Genomic DNA, 15,660 nt, shown 5'->3' on the forward strand with positions numbered 1-15,660 from the left:
GCCTTATTTAATATCAAACATCGTACAAACGAATAAAAAACATAGCAATTTCATTACAAAAATGGTGCAACAACTGTCCTAAAACGATACATGATTAAAATATAAATTATACCAAAAACATGTTTTCTGAGTAATACAATTAAAGCAATAAATATTCTACAAAACTGTTTTAAAAGCTACACAAAATGATTCAAGAGGATGAAAATATGATAAAAAACGCGATACAAAAAAGGTCAAGAATAACATAAAAAATTATAAGCAGAAAACTACTATAAAAGTAGGGCACAAACATGATACAAAAATGACACAAAACTAAGACAAAAATAAAATGCAAACAATTTATTATGGCACAAAAATGAAACAAAAATTCAAAATACTTAGTTACAATTGAGATGTAAAAATATACAAAAATGCCAAATTTTTAAAAATGGTAAGAAAAGAGTAACCTTCCAGTTAGCTTCGAGGGACGACGCTGGTCTAACAAGCCAGTCGTCGTATTTTCGCATCTCGGTTGAGAGAGGCTGTTAGAGTCAATAAGGTCGTAGCATTAGCGTCGCAACTGTCCTGCTGTACTCTAACAGCTGGCTGCGAAGTCTGTTGAATAAAAACAGAAGGTTAAGTTTGGAAAACAGAATGTAGCACCTACCTTGATTTTGCTTTACTTTACTACCATAGTTGGATTAAATGGTTCGGTACGACCATAGATAAGTAAACTGATTCAGTACGGTCATTGTTCAATGAAGTAGGTCTGGATTTGGCTTTGCTTTGCGTTTGTTTTTCAAGAAAAGAGTACAAAAATTATACAATAATGATACCAATATGGAAACGGTTTGTCGACTGTTGAATTGAATATTTTAATTTTAACCGGCTGTCAGTTTATTTCGAAAATTAGAACTGATTTTGAAATTTTACCAACATTTTGACTATATTTTTGAAGTGCTTGTTTAAGGGTCGAATTAGATCTGCTCTATTTCTGCTAGGTACCTTTGTACATTTGTTATTTTGTCTTATAACTATAATCATTGAAGCCCTAAGAGGCGAACCAGCCGCAGGCTGAAAACCTCTCTAATATAGAATTAAAAAAAAAATCATTGAAGCGTATATTACATTCGTACTGACAGTCTAAGATCCACTTACTGCAACTTCTACGAAACATAGATACTAACTAAAAAGCGGACATAAATCGATACTTGAAAAGTTCACAAAAATATAATCGGAATATTGAATACAAATAAGATACAAAAATGATACAGGTAACACAATAATGATTCAAATGATACAAATAATATATGAAATTGACGTGACATGAAAATAATATCGAGTTGATACAACACATGACAGGTAAATTGTTTTATTATTGTAATAGGTAATCGAGATAAATAATGAAAATGTATTAAGTATGTTGTGCTCCATACGAGGGTTATTGAAAAATTCACTCCAGTAAGGTGTTTGGGTAGGGCAAGGTGAAATACTGCAAAAGCGCTTATTGTAAAGGTCGGGCCACTTGTGCAGTCATGGTTGGGCCACTATAATTTTAAGCGCAGAAGCGCATTATTCGCTAGACAACGTCAGTAACGTGAAATGTGATGAAATAATGCTAAATAATAAAACTAATGCAATAAAAACCTAGATTGTTGTTGTTTTTTTCATTGTAGTAGTACACTTCGGAAAAGACGAGTGTAGAAATATTGATTTTACAAGATCGCCAAAAATTCGCAAAAACCTAATTAAAAATAGGGGTCGTTTTTCACGGAATTCATTCTTTTCATGTGCCTAGATAGAATTTCAATACGTATTTCTTGGATTTTCGACGGTGGTCCAACCTATACAACATGGCCCGACTATGACAACATTTTTTGTCTTCACGTAAATGCCTATAACTTTATTATTTTTCAAGCCATCAGTTCAAGATTTTCCAGATATATACATTACTCTTAGACCTTTGCAACGATGTATTCAGATGTCCTGAAATCCTTTTGAAACGAAAGTTATGGGCGAATGCCAAAAGGTGACCAAACCACATCCTAATATTAGGATGATATAAATAATGTAAAAATTATACAAACCAATGCAAAAATGGAACAAGAATAACAGAAAAATATAAAAATAATTCTAAAGTGACACAAAAACTATATAAAATGAACAAAACTGACATCAAATTATTACCAAAAGAACATGAAAATGGCACATAAAACAGAACAAACAGATATAAATAGTATCATATACAAAAATAATTTACAAATGTTTTATAAAGAGACTCCGAAATGGTTCAAAAAAACACAGAATTGCTACCAAAACTGCTATAAAAATTGAATAAAGAATTCCAAATGACACAGAGATTTAAGAATAATACCAAAAACACAAAAAAATCTCAATATTAGTAACAGCATTAGCACACAAATTGCCAAAATAATGACAAATGACAAAGAGATTTAAAAAGAATACCAAAAACACAAAAATTTCATAATATTAGTAAGAGAATTAGCACAAAAATTACCAAAATAATAGAAAATAAACAAAAAATGTGTGTTGTGTAAATGTAAACAGTGAAGTCTTTGGCTTAAGAGGCAAAATTTTATTCATCTGATAACTTTCAGAAGTCAATCATTATAATACTTTACATGTATTAAGTACAAGAAAAAGGTTAATTTTAACAATTGGATTTCTATCCTTCTTCAACTGTAGTGAAGAGCTTCCTCAGCTCTATTTTCTTTTCAATAGATGTCAGCTTCGAGATTGTACCACAATAAAAAAGCAACTCAGCATTCTGAGTTGTTTTCATTTCACTCTATTTTAATGAAGTGTTTCGTGAGTGCGTATTTCGTCACTGCAGGCTTGGTGTGGGGAGCATTCCAGTTCCAACTCGGAAAACTTTTTTAAGTCCTTCGCTAGACATATTTGTTAAGCTCAAACTTAATCTCAGAAATCCGGTATCCAGTATCATTTTCAGTATCCGAGGAAGACAACCAAACCGATCCTGTTTCTTTTTCCATTATGACCTTCACAATGGACTTCCCGATAGGGCATGTTCTAAAAGAAGTAAAATGAATTTGTCATTCTGAAATTGTGCTGTGCTGTGTTGGTTAAATTTTACTGTCCATCGCCAAATTTTTTGATAAGCTCGAATATTTCCTTCATCAGTAGAAAACTGGCAGAGCTGTCCACTAATGCTTTCATGATATTAGATTTGGCAATACTCGGACAGATTGCCGTAAGTTTGATCCCCGTTTTGTTGTACATCGATTCTGTCTGTAAACGGCAAAAGATGTGATGAGCTTCCATAAAAAAAGCGAATTTTTCTGCTGTCAAACCCCCAGCGTTCGTGTGAAACCGGCCATCCCATATGTCTCTTCGGTGTAAATAGTGGTTTCCGGGTTAGTGATGTTAACAATAAATCCTCCTGTACCACCTTTCTCCTTATTCATCACATCAATTGCAAGTAGAGTGCAGTGCATCGAACCAATCTGAAAGCCAAAATGTATAATTACCAATATTGCTATGGTAAGATTTTTTTCTTTACCAAATTGACATCGATGCACTTGTTGGAATCTAATTCCCAAACTCCCACTGAATTCACAAGTATGTCGAATGATCCGAGTAGGTCCAGAACATACTTATAGAAAACAAATTCCAGTTGTTGCTTGTCGGTGACGTCACACCGTACATAAAAGATGTCCGCCTCCGAGTTGCATGCCTCGAGCTGGGCGTACTGCTTTTCGGTTAACTCCGGTTTTTTATCCAAAAGCAGTACTTTCTGTAAATACAGTGTTACGGATCAATATTTAGTCGATGGTAGTTGTTCCAAACAGAGGTTTTGTATTCAAGTTTATGTGATTTTAATAGAATCGTACTTTCATTCTTTAGGTTTTATGTATTTGCACCTTAAGGATAATAATTATTATATATTTAGAATAACTTTGTTTGAAATATCACGACTACTCTGCATGTTTTGCATCGAAAAAGAATGCACTGAAGGTATAAGCTTTGTTCATGTTAATACTCACCGATACTCCATTTTTGAGTAGTTCTTCGGTTGTTGCGAAGCCGATCCCATTGGCTGCACCGGTAATGACAGCAGTTTTATTGTTCAACACAAGCTTACTCATCGCTAAGGATAATAGATGTTGTCTGCCCAAAATCGAGATGCTCACTGATAGTGAGAACCCCTGAACCGTTGTATAATTACAAGTGGTCGTTTTATCAGTAGCTTGTTAATTTTGACGGTAAGCGTTATACTATCAATTGCCTTTAGAAAACCTAGGACCAAGTTTGTAACGCCTGTGACTGTGAGGTGGAATAATTGTCGTAATATTTGTTTTATCAATTTGGTTTTTGACTTTTCTCAAATAATGTGAAATATTGCTGGCTTTCGACTGTGGATCTTTTGGGGTTAGTATCATTTCCCGCCATTACCCTAATGCACCAAGGTAGGCTTTTCACAGTAAAGATTTGGTCTGTTGAAGACCGTCAGTCTATTATGTCATTCTAATAACTTTGCCGAAATTTAATTGCAATTGATGGCAACAAGGAAATATTAAGACTAGCGAGTAACAAAGCACCGTCATTAATCGTTGGATTTTTGGCCATAGATCACGAATAAAAAAAACTATCGTGAAAAATATTAGCAACCAGCAAATAAATTTTTTTTCTTGAAAATGTTGTTTTTTTCAACTTTTTTAAGTTTTACGTCACCGTAATAATATTTCACGAAAAACCTTTTCCAGATATGGGATAAGAAACTTTCCGTACATTTTTATAAAAATATGTTCATTATGCGTTAGTTGGCTCAACCGTTATGAATTTGGAAAATTCCCGTTGAACTTTACAAGGGAAGTTGATGATCTTTGAATTTTAAACAATTTGTTTATTCATAAATCTATGAACTATGCTTGTGATATAAAATGATATAAATTTCTAGGGTCTGCACAAAACCACAGTGCACAGTGCGCCAAAATAAAGATATTTAAATTTCTCCCAACTAGAAATCATTAGTTGATCGAGAACGCATTGGCCGTCGGACTAAAACGAGGACGCGATATTATATTGCATTGATTTCAAATGCTCTCAAGTAACCATTTGACTATCATTGCACTCTTATTAAGGATTTTCAACCAACTTCGGCCGTTGGCGCCGTCATAAGTGTGTTATAAAACCCTCATTAAAAGTTGGGTTTGAAATATTAAGATGCTATCATTTGCGAATTCGTAAATAAAAATCTTTCTCAAAAACACAAAAATGCATGTAGTTTTTTTTATATTACGTTGTTTTCGTATGTTAACCGTGAATGTCTGAGTTTCTAAATGTGCTTTTAATGAATTCGATAGATTTGTCATAAGATCTTTTGGTTACAGAAAGGAAACAAAAAATCTTTGAATGGTGAACACTGGCATACCTAGCTTTAAGGCACACCGAGGCACGTACCCGTTATTCTGTTTAAAGTTTATTATATGTATAAAACCTGTGCATTAAAAAAAATTGAATACTTTCGGATAGCGACGAAAAGAAAACTACAAAAGATAATTCAATGGAACAAAATACGAATTTTACGTTTATTAAGTCTGTACAGCAAAAATGACATAATTATCAGTTGATTTGCGGCAGCCACGGTGAAAAGAATAAAGCAGCAGCGCTCGATGCTTTGTTCGTACTGTCAGCTCCACCTCGGAGCGAAGAAGTTGGCATCGTTAGGCATAGACCGATCCGGGATTTACAATATCTTTTGCCTGCTGTAGAAAGATGAAAACCTCAAACAGAAGCCTGATTCCGATCACCCGTCGGTGCTGCGCGACCGTACAGTGCATCATGGGCTCATCGTACCGCGATTTGGCCCAGGATGTCGAACCAATCGGAGCAATTTTTACAACCGAATTAACTGGAGAAACCTTGTTCAACAGGCTTTGTCTTAGGACTGCAAGCTACTTAAGTAAGTAAGTCGCAAAAATAATATAACAAATAGAAATATATAATAAAAAGAATACACAAATAATTCTTAGAAAATTTTCTCCAAAATGCTCTAAAAATGCATAAATTGGTTTCACTGGTTTTAAAAATCACAGATGACAAAAAACCATAAATAATAACAAAATGGCACCAAAATAATACAAAAATGACCCAAAACTAATACAAGGATAATATAAATGAAGCAAAAATCATTCGGAGTGGCTCAAAGCGAAATAATCGAAACAATATGCAGATAGAAATAAATAAATTGGAAAGTGATTGTCACTAGGAACCACACGGGGTAGGTAAACCGTTTCACTCGACGGTCTAAACTATTGCTGAGAAATCAATCGTAAAAATATGTAATGTAACAAACAATTTACCAACGAATGAATAAAACCAATGCAACATCGTTCAAGAAAAGCGTTACTAATTTTTAGTAACCCTTACAAGAGAAAAAACAAATGTACCTTTGAACTCTCATTTTATTTTCAATAGATGTCAACTTCGAAGTTGCACCATAACATCAAACTTGAGTAGTTGACATTGTTTTCTATTTTAATGAAGTGTTTCGTGAACATATTTCTTCGCTGTAGGCTTGGGGTGGTGCGTTCCAGCTCCATCTTGGAAAACTTTTGCGTTGTTCTTTAGACATACTTGTTGGGTTCGAACTTAACCTGAGTAATTGTATCCACGGCAGAATACCAAGCCGATCCTGTTTCTCCCTCCGCTATAACCTTCACAATGCATTTTCCGACAGCGCTCGCTCTGAAAGTGATAAAAAGAATGCATTTCGTTGTTACTCTCGGTTTGTTCCGTGTTGCGTTGATTATGTTTTACTGCTGAACGGGATATTTTTTGATAAGCTCCTCGGCTGCTTCCTTCATCCACGGAAAAGTGGAAGAACGGCGTCCGGCAGCTATCCTGATATTAGTTTTAGTAGCACTCGGACAGATTGCCGCAAGTTTTATTCCCGTTTTGTTGTACACCAATTCAGTCTGTAAATGGTAAGAGATTCTTGATTAAAATCTATAAACACAGTAATTGTTCTTGCTGTCAAACCCCCAAAGCGCGCGTGAAACCGGTAACTCCGAATTTCGTTCCCGTGTATACGGCAGCCACCGGGTACGGTTCCAAACCACCGATAGAAGAAATGTTAACAATAAATCCTCCTTTGCCGTTTTTCTCCTTAGTCATCAAGTCCATCGCAATTAGAGTGCAGTCCATTAATCCAATCTGAAAACCAATGTTTATAGTTACTATGCAATGGTAGGAGAAAGTTCCTCCTTGCTACCAAATTAATGCCGACGCACTTGGCGGGTTCGCATTCGAAAATTCCCGCCGAATTCACAAGTATATCGATTGATCCGAGCAGTTTCATGGCATCCTGGCGGAAAATCTTTTCTACTAGTTGCTTGTTGGTCACATCGCATTGCCTATAGGAAACGTCCGCCTTCGGGTTACAGGTCTTGAGCTGAGCGTATTGGGTTGGGCTTAAGTCAGCTGCTATATCCAATAGAAGTACTTTCTGTAAATAAAGTAAAGTTAATTAATATGATCTGAGCTTTTGTAATCAAGTTTGCTAGTAATCATTTTTATGGAGACGCATTCCTATTCTATAACCTTTAAACATTAGTCAGTTAAAGCCTGGCTAAAAGTAATTTTGGACGCCCCTCGTGCATCACCGGCACGCCCTTTGTGGTGAGAACTGGAACCATTTGACATAACTTTGTTTACATGGTTATGAAGAACAACTGATGCAAGTTTCGTCAAAATATTCTACCATGTTGTGGAGCAGTACAGAATGGAACTCGAACGACGCAAAAAAAATTGCACAAGCATTTGAAAAATCCAGAGTGGTTTGGATCAACGTTGGCCAAAGTGCTTAAAATGCCATAATCAACAGTGTGAAATGTTCTAAAAAGTTATAAAGATAACCTAGGTGTGGAAAGCCGGCGAAAAATTTTTATGAAAACCTGAACTAGGGACCGAAGGCTGAGGGGGAAGATATTGAGATGCGTTAAGTCCAATCCTGGCGACTCCATCCGGGATATGGCTAAATGGTACGCTGCCAACATTCAAACGACGTTAAATATCCTCGCTCGAGAAGACTATAGGTCTTAAAGTACCTGTAAACATTCGAATCGGTTTCTGGATCAGAATTTGGTTACCAAGAAGCGTGCTAGGTACAGTTCCCCCACAATTATGGACCATTTAAGCAGAAGTATGACTTTAAAACAATCAATTGTAACGCATACTATTGTTTAAAAGCAGTTTATACATGTTTTTAATTACAAAAATATGTAATCTTTCAGTTGATTCAGTTATTAATCCCATTTAGTGCAAGTTTTCCACGGAAATTCAGCTTATATTATGACTCATCAAATACACAATTATGGATCACTAAGGTCACAATTGTGAAACAATTTTCATCATATTATGGATCAAAATAAAAATACACTTTTTGCAGCGAATTCACTCAGTGAACTTTATTCAAATCATGTAATAACATAAAAATAACATTTTTCAAATCGTATGAAAGACCTTGTGTGGCTTTTTGTCTGTCTTTAGATGTATGTCGTCCTTCTTCGAAGACCAAGACACCCACCGATCAGCTTTTGGGAATGCTTTTCGCGATTACACGACAGTTTTTTTGTCCTTGAAAAAGAATTATAGGCTCACCAACTACGTTGGCTCCGAAAAGGCTAGTATAGGATGAAGTTTTCTCTTTCCGAATTGGTATTAACGATGTAGGTACAGTGAGCTCTCGGAAAAGTTAATCAATGCAAGAGTTTAATTTAATCCCTGCTATGATGCGACTCTGTATAAAACAGTGGAAAGGCGACAATAAACCAAAAAAATGAAAAATAAACATAGAAAGAAAACGCGCGTGTGTGACCGAAAGCTCGAAGAACCAGTAAATTAAAACTCTCTAAAAAGTTAAGGGAAAAATTAAAGTTTTAGATTGTTGCATGAGAGCTAGCATTCGCTTAACTTTTGCGATGAACCGTTGCATATGAACCATCGTAGCGTTTTACTGCCTTACGTAGCTTTCCTGTACTGCGTAGTTCAGAAACAGCATTTTCCAAAAACTCAGCTCTGTGCAGCTTTCGATTCTGCTTAAAAAATGTTTGGAATAGGTGCTAAACTGTTTGAATTTGTAAACATTACATTGGAATCAAAGTGATCCATAATTGTGAAAAATTACCTTGTTTTGGTCCCTATTATGGATCACTTTGAAAATTACTTGTTTTTACAGGAAAATCATTGGCAACCACCAAAATTTCGCTGAATCGTAAAGAACTTAGCTTGATCTTTATGTACGAGTCATTTTTTGCTCGAAAATTGGTGATTATGTCACATAGCAACCTTATAAATGAGGAACGTACTGCTTATGCTGATTGAAAAAAAAACGACAGACATTTTGATAGATTCTCGATAATAACTTTGTACGCTCATTGAAAAAGCATCAATGTCGGGATTAAAGGACGTTTTATGTGTTAAAAGCAAGTTAATCTGGTATATTTTGTTGCAAAATACCTTCAAACAGTTTGTTTAACTGAGTTATTTAACTTGAAACACAAAAGTGATCCATAATTGTGGGTGATCCATAATTGTGGAGGGAGTGTATTTGTACGAGCAAGTTTCGATGAAATTCAATGAATGTATTTTGATGGACGACGAAACCTACATTCCTGTAGGATGGATTTCAAGCCATTTCCCGGTCAAAAATTTTACATTGCAGCTGGGCGTGGCGATTTCCCAGATAAGTACCAGTTTGTGTTTGCTAATAAATTTGCATGGAAAGTCAAAGTTTTTACAAAAAGGGAAAGTTTTTACATGGAAGAATGCTAGAAGAAACGAATTTTGACATTCATTCGGATACATTAGGGTAACGCTATATTCTGGCCTGATCTTGCTAACTGTTATGCTGGTATACCGCTAATGATGTCGATTTCGTGTCCAAAGAGTTGAATCAACCAAATTTTCCGGAGTTTCGACTCATTGAAAAATTTTGGGCAATTGTCAAACAACGACTTCGGTAAAGCGAAGGACAATCAATAGTGCTAAAGAAATGCGTATCAACACGGATAGAAATTTATTCCCCAAAATGAGCAAAATGACTCATGATTCCAGGTTTCTAGCTTATGTTTTATGAAAATACACAATGAATAATAATCATGATGTCACGAACTTCTTGCGGTACAACACAACGCATGATCATGAACTATTATTCATGATTTTGCGCTGCCAGATATGGCAGTTCAGTGATGATTTGACAGCAATTCAAGTTTCATGATTTCATAACTTCATTCATGGTATCGGAATCAGATTTCTTTCGGTGAATGTGGAAGAAATACACACATCTTCAACTATGCAGGGTATAATGACTTCTATTTATAAAAAAGTTCAAGATTTTATCAGCACCAGAGCAATGCATATGCAATAATGTAACACCGTGAAACTTTAAGCTGAATAAAATACTACAATCCAGTCATCTATGGGTTTTTCTGCGACAGTTCAGTCCCGAGTTATAGATGGTTCCATGTCTCCAAATTTACTTTTAGCCACGCTTTAAAGGTAATCATCATAAAATTCGTGCATGTTTTCGAATAAATAATTTTGTTTAATTTCACAAGAACGTGACACTCGGTGACTCAGCAAATCTTGTTTCTTTATCGTAAGAGAGTGCAATACAAATATTAGTTTTGCTCATAGTTGTACTCACCGATACTCCACTTTTGAGGAACTCTTCTGCTGTTGCAAAGCCAATTCCACTGGCTGCGCCGGTAATGACAGCTGTTTTATTGTATAACACAGACTCACTCATCACTACGGATAAATAGATGTTCACTGCGCGAAATCGAGATGCTTACTGACGGTGAATTCATGAACCGTTATATAAGTACAAGCCTGTCCTTATCAGCAGTTAGTTTGTTAGTTTTGCACTTAAGTGTTGCACAATTAAATGCAAATGACATTTAGAAAGTCCAACATACACTGTGAGATAGAAAAATTGCGATAATACTCAAATATTTTCTACTTTTGCAAAATGATGTGAGAGAATAATGACTTTTGATTGAGAAGGTTTGCCGCTTGCTTTCAAATAATTGAGATTTGTTTGCTTATTTTTAATTGTGGTTTTCTCAAAACTTACTACTTAATACGAATTTTAGGGCTAGTACCATTACCCGCCATTACTAGTGTGCTGAGGTAGATTTTACACAGTGAAGATTTGGTCCATTGCAGCTCGCCAATCTGATAACTTTTCAGAAATTTGTCTGTATATCTGTCTGTCCGATTGTCTGTCTGCCCGACTGACTGTCTGTATATCTGTCCGACTATTTGTCTGTCCGATTGTCTGTCTATCCAACTGTCTGCCTATCTGGCTGTCAGTCTGTCTGTCTGTGCCTTCGTCCATCTGTGCCTCCATCCATTCGTAGCTCCGTGCATCAGTATTTCTGTCTATTCGTGTCTCCTTTTGTCTATCCCTCTCTCTATCTCTATCCCTCTCGGCTGTCCCTGCGACCGTTAACCCGCAGATCGTCCATCCCGCCATCCGTCTCTGCGTCCGTCAATCCCTATGTGCGTCCTCCTTTCGTCCGTCTGTGCTTCCATCCGCTTGTCCTTCAGCCTTTATTTTCCTATGTCTACTGGCCTGTACGAGCGATAGCGAGTAAGGAGGAGATAACAATTGCGAAATGGTACTTTCCGCGAGAAGTTTTTTCGCGAAATGGTATTCCGCGTCATGGTCAGCCAAGAATTGGTTTTCCGTCAAATGGTATTCGGCAAAATTTCATAGGGTATGTTGCTGCTTCGTCGTAATTGCCTATTCCCGTCCTATCCAACACAAATTATTAAAAATATCAGCGATTTTTTTGACACACAACGCAAAATTAGTTATTCCCTAATATTTGAGTTTGTTAACTATCATACGCGATCAATCAAAGTGAGCTGAGATCTATTCAAATGCTGTTTTTTTTTCATTAAAGAGTTCCTAGCAGCCAAATTGCCTACGTTTTTTCGTGCGACGATGAAGAAAATGCCGACTAATCGTTTCAATTTCCGTCATTCATAAAAAGAAAATAAGTCACGCAACGCATTGTCGTTATTCTGCAGCCGGGAAAACTTGCATGACCTGCAGAAATTTTGCAGAATAACATTTGTCATGCCGTCCTACACAGATACATACACGCTAGATTCGTAAACATTATTGTGATTTTTAGTTCGGACGATGAAAAATTTTGATGGACGAATTTTAAAACGGTATGATGAATTTATGAAACAAAGTCAGTTGCGAAATTTCAATAAAATGGTTTAATAATCGCTTTGTAGTGAATTCAAAGTGCACGGATCAGAAGGTAAGTGTGTGAGTCAAATAAGCACAAAAACTTTTGGAGCATTCATTAAATCCACCTAAAAATGATGAACATTAGAGTGGCCTTCCTTACTACGACGGAAATTAGACATAATCCCATAATCACGGCGTATATTGTAATGCTATCAGCTTTATTTTACCTAGCGTAGTAACAGGCGGAGTTTGAGGAACGTGCTGCTCGAGCCAAAGATGCTGATAACAGGCGGAGTTATTTTACTGCGAGAAAACCTTGAAAATTTGTATCTTAAATTACCATGGTTTCATAGTTGACGTAACTGCCGAAATGAATCATCAAAGTTCGAACTACTCAAAAACTGGCAAAACTCCAGATCGTGACAAAGATCATCCGAGATTTACGATTTATGTACAGCACAGTTTAATTTGCAGCAATACGAAGTTTACCAGATCAGCTAGTGATAAATAAAACACCAGCAAATCACAAAAATAATATAACAAACAGGCATTAAAAGAATACAAAAATGATTCTTAGTTGATAAAAAAAATTGCTCCAAAATGCTCTAAAAATATAAATACTGGCCACAAAAATCGTAGATGACAAAAAAAACCATAAATAATAGCAAAAATGACACAAAAATAATCATGGATGATATGAAGGAAGCAAAAATCATCAGGTTTGGAGCGGCTCGAAGCGGACCAGCAAAATAATAAATAACGATAAAAATAAATAAATTGAATAGTGATCATTATCACTAGGTACCGCACGGGACCGGTACACTATTTCTTGTATGCCAGAAGGCCATTGGGTTAAAAGGCCACTGCGACAGTCTTAATGATCGTCTTTTGTGGCAGAAAACTGGTAAACTCTTTTACTCCACAGTGTCAGGCTTGGCATACACTTTGCGCTTTGATTTTGCTCTTTTGATTACTGCTCCTCAGCCAAGCAGAATTTGAAAAAGTGGTGTAAGGGGCATATGTAGAGCTAGTAATTTTCTATAATATTGCTGAAGAAAGTGAAGTTCTATCTTTAGTATTTACAGCGCTGTAGCGCAGCAATGCCGTTGGTAGCAAAAAGAGCGCTCTTTTTGCTACGAAGAGGGTAGCAGCCTTATAGCGTCGCACAGTAACGCTTACTTCAGCAATATTGTAGATAATAACCCATTCTACAAACGCCCCATACATCACTTTTTCAAATTTTGCTTGGCTGAGATGCAGTAATCAAAAGAGCAAAATCGAAGCGAAAAGTGTATGCCAAGCCTGCACAGTGTAAACTGTTTCTGAGAAAACAATCGTAAATGTAATGGACGATACAATTTATCAACAAATGATCAAAACCAATGCAACATCGTTCAAGAAAAGCCTTACCAGTTCTTAGATCACACTTTCAAAAGACAAAGACAAAAGCACCTTTGAAGTTTTATTTTATTTTCAATAGATGTCAACTTCGAAGTTGCACCATAACATCAAACTTGAGTAGTTGACATTGTTTTCTATTTTAATGAAGTGTTTCGTGAACATATTTCTTCGCTGTAGGCTTGGGGTGGTGCGTTCCAGCTCCATCTTGGAAAACTTTTGCGTCGTTCTTTAGACATACTTGTTGGGTTCGAACTTAACCTGAGTAATTGTATCCACGGCAGAATACCAAGCCGATCCTGTTTCTCCCTCCGCTATAACCTTCACAATGCATTTTCCGACAGCACTTGGTCTGAAAGTAGTAAAAAGAATGCATTTCTTTGTTACTCTCGCATTGTTCCGTGTTGCGTTGATTATGTTTTACTGCTGAACGGGATATTTTTTGATAAGCTCCTCGGCTGTTTCCTTCATCCACGGAAAAGTGATAGAACTGCCTCCGGCAGCTCTCATAATATTAGTTTCAGTAGCACTCGGACAGATTGCCGCAAGTTTTATTCCCGTTTTGTTGTACACCAACTCGGTCTGTAAATGGTAAGAGATTCTGTGATGAAATTCCATAAATAAAATGATTGTTCTTGCTGTCAAACCCCCAAAGCGCGCGTGAAACCGGTAACTCCGAATTTCGTTCCCGTGTATACGGCAGCCACCGGGTACGGTTCCAAACCACCGATAGAAGAAATGTTAATAATAAATCCTCCTTTGTCGTTTTTCTCCTTAGTCATCAAGTCCATCGCAATTAGAGTGCAGTCCATTAATCCAATCTGAAAGCCAACGATTGTTGTTACTTCGGAATGGTAGGACAAACTTCTGGCTTGTTACCAAATTAACGCCGACGCACTTGGCGGGTTCACATTCGAAAATCCCCGCACAATTCACAAGTATGTCGATTGATCCGAGCAGTTTCATGGCATCCTGGCGGAAAATCTTTTCTACTAGTTGCTTGTTGGTCACATCGCATTGCCTATAGGAAACGTCCGCCTTCGGGTTACAGGTCTTGAGCTGAGCGTATTGGCTTGGGCTTAAGTCAGCTGCTATATCCAATAGGAGTATTTTCTATAAGTAAAGTAAAGTTGATTAACATGGTTTGACCAGAGCTGTTGAAATCAAATTAATTATCATTTTTATGAAGATACATTCTCATCCTTTAACCTTTCAATATTTACCGGTTAAAGATGGTGTATGTTTTCGAATAAATCATTTCATTCAATTTCACAAGAACATGACACTCAGTGATTCAGCAAATATTGCATCGTAAGAGAATGCAATACAAATATTAGTTTTGCTCATAGTTATACTCACCGATACTCCACTCTTGAGAAGCTCTTCCGCTGTTGCAAAGCCAATTCCATTGGCTGCACCGGTAATCACAGCTGTTTTATTGTTCAACACAGACTTACTCATCACTACGGATAAATAGATGTTCACTGCGCGAGATCGAGATGCTCACTGACGGTGAACTCATGAACCGTTATATAAGTACAAGCCTGTCCTTATCAGCAGTTAGCTTGTTAGCTTTGCACTCAAGTGTTACACTATTAAATGTTTATAGAAAGTCCAAGCTAGTCCGTAACGTACACTGCGCGATAGAAAAATTGCGATAATACTGAATTATTTTTAACTTTTGCCAAATAATGCGAAAGAATGATGACTTTTGATAGTAAAGTTTGTTTGCTTGGGTTTTCATATAATTGTGATTTTTTTCCCCTATTGTTAATTGTGGTTTTCTCAAAAACTACAACAAAAACTAATGCGCTAAGGTAGATTTTTCGCAGCAAAAATTCTTTGAAGATCGTTTTTTTATTATGGCAATCTGATAACTTTGCAGAAATTTAGTCGCAAATGATGGCGGAAACAAAGCTGTTTGTTTATACTAATGATAAATATTTTCATCACGTGGCACAGTGTGAGACTCTAGTCCACTAAAAACCTCACGGGCGGCTAACCTTAACCCCCTGGAACTACCGTTAAGT

General features: G+C 36.4%; 3 protein-coding genes across 3 annotated transcripts; all 3 read right to left on the bottom strand.

The window, feature by feature from the left end:
• Positions 1 to 2,888: 2,888 nt before the first annotated feature.
• On the bottom strand, positions 2,889 to 4,106 carry LOC128740745 (15-hydroxyprostaglandin dehydrogenase [NAD(+)]-like). The gene is made up of 5 exons (XM_053836310.1): positions 4,005 to 4,106; positions 3,521 to 3,754; positions 3,312 to 3,464; positions 3,095 to 3,249; positions 2,889 to 3,030 (listed from the first exon to the last, which is right to left on the bottom strand). The coding sequence occupies exons 1-5, from the start codon at positions 4,104 to 4,106 to the stop codon at positions 2,889 to 2,891; spliced, it is 786 nt and encodes a 261-aa protein (XP_053692285.1).
• A 2,310-nt stretch (positions 4,107 to 6,416) lies between these two features.
• LOC128742952 (alcohol dehydrogenase 2-like) lies at positions 6,417 to 10,794 on the bottom strand. The gene is made up of 5 exons (XM_053839452.1): positions 10,670 to 10,794; positions 7,235 to 7,468; positions 7,003 to 7,176; positions 6,781 to 6,938; positions 6,417 to 6,708 (listed from the first exon to the last, which is right to left on the bottom strand). The coding sequence occupies exons 1-5, from the start codon at positions 10,769 to 10,771 to the stop codon at positions 6,588 to 6,590; spliced, it is 789 nt and encodes a 262-aa protein (XP_053695427.1). The 5' UTR covers positions 10,772 to 10,794; the 3' UTR covers positions 6,417 to 6,587.
• Positions 10,795 to 13,687: 2,893 nt separating this feature from the next.
• LOC128742951 (alcohol dehydrogenase 2-like) lies at positions 13,688 to 15,125 on the bottom strand. Its single transcript, XM_053839451.1, has 5 exons — positions 14,990 to 15,125; positions 14,510 to 14,743; positions 14,278 to 14,451; positions 14,055 to 14,212; positions 13,688 to 13,982 (listed from the first exon to the last, which is right to left on the bottom strand). Exons 1-5 carry the CDS (start codon positions 15,089 to 15,091, stop codon positions 13,862 to 13,864), a joined length of 789 nt encoding a protein of 262 aa, XP_053695426.1. The 5' UTR covers positions 15,092 to 15,125; the 3' UTR covers positions 13,688 to 13,861.
• Between the last annotated feature and the right edge of the window lie 535 nt (positions 15,126 to 15,660).

This window comes from Sabethes cyaneus, chromosome 3 (assembly GCF_943734655.1).
Source record: "Sabethes cyaneus chromosome 3, idSabCyanKW18_F2, whole genome shotgun sequence".
Classification (NCBI taxonomy): domain Eukaryota; kingdom Metazoa; phylum Arthropoda; class Insecta; order Diptera; family Culicidae; genus Sabethes; species Sabethes cyaneus.

Bases quoted from the DNA above. Each gene is read 5' to 3' on its own strand.
- LOC128740745 (XM_053836310.1), bottom strand. From the start codon at position 4,106: ATGAGTAAGCTTGTGTTGAACAATAAAACTGCTGTCATTACCGGTGCA. The intron at 3,465-3,520 runs GTAAAGAAAAAA...TTTGGCTTTCAG, and splicing joins AGTGCATCGATGTCAATTTG to ATTGGTTCGATGCACTGCAC. The intron at 3,250-3,311 runs GTTTGACAGCAG...TGCCGTTTACAG, and splicing joins GTTTCACACGAACGCTGGGG to ACAGAATCGATGTACAACAA.
- LOC128742952 (XM_053839452.1), bottom strand. From the start codon at position 10,771: ATGAGTGAGTCTGTGTTATACAATAAAACAGCTGTCATTACCGGCGCA. The intron at 7,177-7,234 runs GTAGCAAGGAGG...ATTGGTTTTCAG, and splicing joins AGTGCGTCGGCATTAATTTG to ATTGGATTAATGGACTGCAC. The intron at 6,939-7,002 runs GTTTGACAGCAA...TACCATTTACAG, and splicing joins GTTTCACGCGCGCTTTGGGG to ACTGAATTGGTGTACAACAA.
- LOC128742951 (XM_053839451.1), bottom strand. From the start codon at position 15,091: ATGAGTAAGTCTGTGTTGAACAATAAAACAGCTGTGATTACCGGTGCA. The intron at 14,452-14,509 runs GTAACAAGCCAG...GTTGGCTTTCAG, and splicing joins AGTGCGTCGGCGTTAATTTG to ATTGGATTAATGGACTGCAC. The intron at 14,213-14,277 runs GTTTGACAGCAA...TACCATTTACAG, and splicing joins GTTTCACGCGCGCTTTGGGG to ACCGAGTTGGTGTACAACAA.